General features: G+C 38.4%; 1 protein-coding gene across 1 annotated transcript; it reads right to left on the bottom strand.

The window, feature by feature from the left end:
* Window positions 1-3,743: 3,743 nt before the first annotated feature.
* On the bottom strand, window positions 3,744-5,671 carry LOC137178768 (phospholipase A and acyltransferase 4-like). The gene is made up of 2 exons (XM_067583985.1): window positions 5,557-5,671; window positions 3,744-5,265 (listed from the first exon to the last, which is right to left on the bottom strand). The coding sequence occupies exons 1-2, from the start codon at window positions 5,669-5,671 to the stop codon at window positions 4,943-4,945; spliced, it is 438 nt and encodes a 145-aa protein (XP_067440086.1). The 3' UTR covers window positions 3,744-4,942.
* Window positions 5,672-7,683: the final 2,012 nt, after the last annotated feature.

The raw sequence follows: 7,683 nt of genomic DNA, 5'->3' as shown, positions 1-7,683 counted from the left end.
AAGCAAAGCTTTCACTTTCTCACAAGAACAACAATTTAGACCCACTCAAGTGCACAAACAATGTTCCCTTAATACCAGGTGTATGACAGAGGTCTATTGGTTTACGTCCATGTGCTTCATTGAGCGGCTTGCAAGCTTCATGCGGCTCGCATCGCAGCTAATAATTATTTAAAAAATGTTATCGGTACTTTTTATCTTTTTATCTGTCCTCTCCTCTGCTTTCTGCATCAGCTTGACCGAGGGCGGCAGAGTTTACGACAACTACACTCATTAGCTTTTTACTCATAAAACTTTTATTACACTTACAGTAATAAGTACTTTATCAAACCCCCTGTTCAACAAACATGACAAACATATTTTCAACTACTTTGCCTGCAGTCTCCCATCCACTGCCGGCATGTTTTACATGACCACAGTGTGCTGGTTAGGGTAATAACACAAAAGCTGTAATTGTTTTGGGGTTTTTTTTTGTTGTTTTTTTTCTTTTTTATTTGTAACAATAGTTTATTGAAGAAAATGCAGCAGTGTGTTGTACACAGATAAAAAACACATACACAAGGCATATTTAGTTTTTACAATGTTTCTCCTCAACCCAGAACACCCTTAACTCCTCTACTTACACCACATCCCGCAGGCCTTTTCAACAAGGAATAAGATCGTAGTATGTTAGCATAGATAACAAAGATAGAGGTGGCAGTAGATAGAGGCTCCGCAACATTTATTAGCATGAGATGTGTATGAGATAATTTGACTTTTAATGAATGCCTTTAAGGTTTCCCATAACAAAGAAAGGAAGGTGTCTTCTGTTCTGTTAGTCTCCAAGAAAAGGTCAATGGATTCAGAGAAGTGTGCAGAAATTCTCCTAATAAAGAGTCTAAACGCCAGGGTCTAAAATCCTTAGGTTTAAGGTCAAAGCGACGATCAAGGATTACAGTAGCATGGTCTGACACAGTTATTGGTGTGTATTTTGTGGAAACTACTGAGGAGATAAATGCTTTATCGATGAAGAAATAATCTACACATGAATAAGCCTGATGCACATGTGAGAAAAAAGTGTATTGTTTTGCAGAGGGATGTGAAAATCTCCAGGGGTTGATGTATCCATACTGTTCTATGAAAGCAGAGAGGGTCTGAGACATTTTGGAGGGTGCTGTCGCTCTAGAACCAGACCGCTTGAGAACCAGACCGCTCTAGAACCAGACCGCTCTAGAACCTGACCTCAAGTAGGGGGTCAATGATGCAGTTCATGTCTCCTCCCATTATTACTATGTGGGAATTTTAATTGGGAAGAGAGAACAACAGATCTCTCATTAAGTTATGATCATCCCAATTGGGGGCATACACAGACAAGAATAACTGGTTTCTGATATGGTGTGCCAGAGACAAGGATGTAACGGCCGCTCAGGTCTGCAAGACTATTGCCAGGGATAAAATGTAAATCTTTCCTAATTAGTATAGCGAGGTCCAAGGTCTACATAGTCTCTGTTGATCGGTATTAAGTAAATGTGTCTCTTGGAGGAGCATTTTGTCTGCTTTTAGGTTTTGAATGTGTGAGGAATGTTTTACTGGGACATTCAACCCACCAACATGTAATGAAATGATCCTTACTGCCTGTCTGCCACCCGCCCCTGTGTTAGCTACATTAGCCATGGCATAGTATTTGAAACAAGGTATATCGAATCAGTACTGCAGTCTGAGTAGCATGATACAACAAATGGAAAAAGTATTAACAGGTAAATAAAACATGGATAAAGAAAATAAGATAGATGTAACAAGAGTTTAAGTTTAAGTAATCTTAATAGGGGATCTTTTTGAAGAATGTTGTTTCTCAGCCTTGACATTCATTCTCTGGAACTCTTCTGGAGGGATGAACACCATTCTTCAAAAAGATATTCCCTCATTTGCTGTTTTGATGATGGTGGTGGGGAGAATAAGAATTACTACCTCCTTATAATTGGAGCATTAATAAAAAACACCTGTCCCATCTATCTACATCTCTGCTGATATGCACACATCCTCATTATGTCTTGTAGCACACCCTACACTATCAAATAGCAAATAAAACTTAGTGGTAATATATAGACTATGAAATAGAGAGCCAAACAGAGAGATTGCAATATGTTTAATAATTAAACACAAAACGTGTCCCTTCCTGTTCTACAGTTTACTTGATATTTCATGGTGTTGGACACTGTAGACAAAACAGAAAGATAATGATGAAGATTTGATAATAAGATCACACAAAAGGCACAAACACACTGCTTTTATATTGAGAGATTCAACTTGTTTCAGGTATTATTGTTCAAAGTAAAACTTATCTCTCATGTTCTCACAAGCACAACACTCAGACTCACACCAGTGCACAAACAATATTCTCTTAATGCTGGGTTTATGATAGAGGTCTATTAGTTATACCCTGCTGTGAGGCCACAATCAAATGTACCTTAACTGTGGGAAAATGATGATCTGTTTCCTCATTCCCTATTATATGAGGACAAATTTACAGTTGTGCTATATTTATTTCACTTTTTATGATTGACCTTGCTGTACTCAATAAATCAGTTTTTATTTATATAGCGCCAAATCACAGCAAAAGTCATCTCAGGGCACTTTTCACATAGAGCAGGTCTAGACCAGTATTATGAGCTTGATATAGTTGAAGTATTGCAGTAAAAGTACATAAGTATTATGAGCTTGATGTAGTTAAAAGTATTGCAGTAAAAGTTTAGTAGTTTAGTCCAGTGGTTCCCAACCTGGGGGTCGGGCCCCTCCAAAGGGTCAGCAGATAAATCTGAGGTCGTGAGATGATTAATGGGAGAGGAAAGAAGAAAAAACAAAGTTCTGATACACAAATCTGTTTTCAGTTTTTGGACTTTTTCTCTAATCTTTGATTTTTGCTGAAATATTGGATCATTTGAACATTTATTGAAATGAAAGCATGTGAGAAGTTTAGAGGGAAAAATCACTATTTGGTGGAGCTGTTAACAACTCACAGACATGTGAAATGTGACCCCGACTACACACTGCTTTTTGTAAGACGTCAAAAGCCAAAAAGGTTGGAAACCACTGGTTTCATCTTTAACAATGTGTTGTATTTTAAGAGCTTGTTATATTATCCATTGTGTCAAATCTTCATCTGAAAAGTAACTGAAGCTGTCAAATAAATGTAGTGGAGTAGAAGTATAAAGTAGCATCAAATGGAAATACTCAAGTAAAGTAAAAGTACCTCAAAACTGTACTTAATTACAGTACTTGAGTAAATGTACTTAGTGACTTTCCACTACTAATTAAACCGAAGTGTATCACTACCAAATTTTATATTACATTTGTTTTCAGAATCACCATCAGTTAAAAATCTGTTAATTGTCGGTCTGATCAACAAAAGAACTACAAACAACTTTCTTCATTTATTAGAAAGTTTTTTTTTCTTTCATGATCTGTTATTTCCCCCATTAACTATTCTTATGGATCAAATTAAAGTCAGGGAGAGTCTGTCAGTCAGAAAGAAACACATTTTAAACACATTTGTATTTTACATCATTTGTCGTTGTTTCCATTCAGTCACATGTGAGGTTGCAAATCCTTGAGTGTCGGGTTTGATATGAGTTATATGAGATATAATTTCAATTTTCCCAGAAACATTTAGCCAAATACATAATTTCCAGTGTTCAAAAGACACTCCGGTCATATTCTGGGTTAATCAATGATTAATTCACATTCAGAATATCAATACAGAACCTAAATACAGAATGCAGGTTTTTATTCATGTGCAGGTGTTTGTTAAACAGTTAAGAGGCTGCAGAGAGAAAACAGCTGCTCTGTCAGTGATAACTGTGCACTTTTATTTGTATTATCACCGTGCACATGTGTTCAGACACAAACTTCATCAAAAGTCTCTACAGCCATTAAATTGATCAGCTGCTGCTGTCATTGGAGGAAAGGATGTCTCTAAAACCATATCTCCTCGTCTCCTCTCTCCTCACGTGGTTTTCTTGCGTCTCTCCTGCATCCTTAGTGGGAGGGACTAAGACGCAAGGAAAAGAAGCAAGTGAGGGACATGTGGATACATTTTTAATGGACTTCAGATGCACCTTATTAAACAAAAATCTTCAAACACAGATTACTCCTGGGGATATGTTTAACATATTCAAAGATGGAACAAATAGCACCATCATGTGGCCAGTTATGAAGCACTGGTTTAACTGTTCAACACATGGTTGAATTGCATATTAGTGGTTTGTACATACAACAGTCCTGCAAATATTAATGGCATTTCACCTGTAGGTGGCGCTACAGTACAAATAAAACTTCAAATGACTGGGTAAGCAATTCTCCATCTATCAGATTTTTTTGTCATTATGTGCAACTGTAGATCTTGAAATACTCTGTATTATTTAGAAGTGTTTGGTCACTGGGGGGTGTTCTGACCATTTGAACTCTGTAAAAATGAAACATCTTGCTATAAATCTTTTTGCAGCACCAGCAGTGGCTGACAACAATCCCACGCAGTTATATATATTCTGTAGTTATATATTGTTTCTATATTCAATGTTAGTGAGTCCAAATAACATAATTTAAGTTCATTAAATCAGAGTTCATATGGAAGTATTCTTGTGTATGTTTATTTTCACAAGGGACAAAGGAGTGATACACTTAGGATGATATTTATGTAAAATGTTTCTTAAACACGTGGAACAGAGCTCCTACAATAACTGCCATTACAATTCCAGCGCCTGCAATCTTCAGCACCTCTGCCTGAAGATAACACACAGACACAGAAAACATGAATTTAGTTGCAAGAAATGTAGTATATTGAAATTGAAATTTCCATTAACATAATACATAACTCTGGAACTCACTTTTATTGTAAATTGATATATTAAAGGCAAATAATTATGACAATGTGTATTTTAATTTCCTGGTTTCTTTATAATTAGGCATTTTAAATCCATATAAACCATCCAGAGGCAAATTCCAAATTGTGGATCCACCTACATACCTGACGAGACTGAGGTTTGCCATAACGGCACAAGGTGGCGAAGTGCTCACAGTTCCTGTCAGTGAGACTGTACTCCACAGCCTTACCCACCATCGAAAGTGCTTCTTTCACAATTTTCTTCTTTGGCCTGGGTTTCTGCTCGTGGTCGAGTAGGTTATTTATTCTCCAATCCTTTCCGTTGACCACATCTTTAAGTTTTTCTTTCTGTACTTGGCCCCCCACAGAAGCTCCCGACACAGTTGATGAAACCCCTGAACAGCTTATGCCTAAGTATGAGGGCATGACAAAGAGGCACACAAGTTATGCAAGGTAAATGTGTTGAAGGTTGTAACATTTTTTATGATGAGTTTTGTATGTATGCTGCTATGTTTATCATTTAAGTTTATGAAAGTTGAATAAAATGTTAGTTAGTTAGTTAGTTCAACCAGGTAAATAATCAAAGCCTGCACTCATGTGTGCAGAACAATGCAACTTGGCTGCTATATAATGGTCTTTACTGGGACTGATCAGTGTTTGGGAGTAGCAGTACTGGCGCTGCAATGTAAGAAATGACTCACCGGGGGTAACCAAGTGAACAACATCCCCATCACCAATGTACACAGCCCAGTGCTGATAGCCTTCACGGAAGAACTCTATCAAGTCACCTGGTTCTGGCTCCTTGGATTTGAACATCAAGAAATTAGTACATTTAGATACAAATTAGATCAGATTTGACATCAATGGACTCTAGCAGAGGCACATTTAACCGTATCTGTGTTCAAACAACAAAACTTTAAGAGGAAGTAATTTAATTTGTAGCTTTCAAGCATGTTTGCGCTGAGTGTCTAATTTATATATTAGGCCCCATTTGAGCAATTGGTCAGTTGTTTTGAGGATTTACTGTAGTCAATGCATGATGTTATGAGAGCTGTACCAGGAATTGTGTTGTATGCTCAGACAAGTAGGGTCTGATCTTCCTGATGTTGTACAGGGCAAATTGACACAATCAAGCAATTGAGGCCACATGAACCTTAACGGTTAGTGGGTCATCAATCATGACACCCAAGGGAGTTAGGTAGATTCGAGTTGGATGCTGATGTCTTGTTGTATAAAGAGACTGGCTGGGATGACAAGGAGCTCGGTCTTTGAGGGGTTAAGTTGAAGGTGGCGATCTTTCATCCAGTCCTGTCGGTAATGGTAGTACCGACAGGAGTGCAGTCTCAGTAGAGTGCCCCCTCTCAGACTGATTCAGATCGTACAGGTTGTTCTCAGAAAGGGATTCAGAGACTTGGTTAAAGACTGTGCGCTCAAGTATTTTTGATTTTTGAGTAGTGGGGTGACCTGAGCTTGCTTGAATGTGGTGGGGAACACACTCATTGTAAGTGAGGAGTTGATGATGTGTGTGACTGTGGGGTTAAGTGGGGGAAATGGTCTGTAAAAGTTTGGATGGTAATGGGTACTGCCTGTCTACTGGATCACCAGATGTTTCAGTAAAAAAGAAACTGTGAAAGAGACATCATAATAATGGACATGTGCGAGCAGGGACAGATCACAGTTTGACAAGAATGTAGATGTAGAAGTCTACAGGACTTGAGGAACACTAACATTCTGAGAAATACACTTATTTGCTGTCTTCCCCAGATCCAGACAAGATTGTTATCAGTTTCATATCTGTTTGACCAGCCACAGAATGAGGTCCCGGTACATGCTGGCCTAGCTTAACACAAGGACTGGAAACAGTAGGGGGCAGCTATCCTAGTTCCATCAAAATTGAAAAAATACTAACACACAGAGATTAAATTTATATCAATCTTCTCATTTGACTCTGAGAAACATGGTAAATGAGTGTATTTCCCAAAATGTTGGAGTTTTCCTTTAAATAAACTGCAGTGTCCAAATTACACTCAAAATAAAAGACACAAAACTGAAGCCACCGAATTACAGACAATATCCAAAACAAAAGTCAATTGAAAGTTTAACTTAATACAATTGATTTCTCTGTGAAAGCTACTTACCATTTTAACAGCTGCTGTGTGTGGGAAACAGGCAGGAAAAGGAGGAGAGTGATCAGTACCAGTGTTCCTGAGGACAAGGAGAACAGAGAGTGAAGTTGGAGGAAGCATGGTAGCCCTGGTGGCTGGAGCCAAGGGGAGGTGGAAGTGCTAGGTGTTCAATTGGGTTGAGATCTGGTGACTGTGAAGGCTATAGCATATGATTCACATCATTTTCATACTCATCAAACCAGTCAGTGACCTCTCTTACCCTGTGAATTGGGGCATTGTCATCCTGGAAGAGACCACTCCCATTGGGATAGAAATGTTTCATCATAGGATAAAGGTGATGACTCAGAACAACTTTGTATTGATTTGCAGTGACCCAAATGGACCCAAACCATGCCAGCAAAATGCCCCCCACAACATGACAGAGCCACCCGATCCCCTCACTGTAGGGGTCAAGCATTCAGACCTGTACTGGTTTTTCCTTTAATTTGTCACCTGTCCATATGGGGGTCCGGCATCCAGCTCTTATAATACAGAGATAGTCGCCACCACAGCGACAACGTTGGTAATGTAACATAACTGTGGCGTAACTCGAGATTCACAGAGTATAAGCATAGGTGCTGCTATTTCCCAGTGTATTTCAGTTCATGAAAGTTAATTTTAACATTTTTGTCACCAAAAAAAGTTTTGTTCAGTATTTGATTG

Source organism: Thunnus thynnus, unplaced genomic scaffold, assembly GCF_963924715.1.
Source record: "Thunnus thynnus unplaced genomic scaffold, fThuThy2.1 SCAFFOLD_68, whole genome shotgun sequence".
NCBI classification, from domain to species: Eukaryota; Metazoa; Chordata; class Actinopteri; order Scombriformes; family Scombridae; genus Thunnus; species Thunnus thynnus.
This window is presented reverse-complemented; position numbering and strand designations above follow the sequence as displayed.

What these genes read in the sequence shown, in the direction of transcription:
- LOC137178768 (XM_067583985.1), bottom strand. Translation starts at nt 5,671, where the DNA reads ATGTTCAAATCCAAGGAGCCAGAACCAGGTGACTTGATAGAGTTCTTC. An exon ending in TGTTCACTTGGTTACCCCCG is followed by an intron (nt 5,266 to 5,556) that starts GTGAGTCATTTC and finishes CCTCATACTTAG; the next exon opens with GCATAAGCTGTTCAGGGGTT.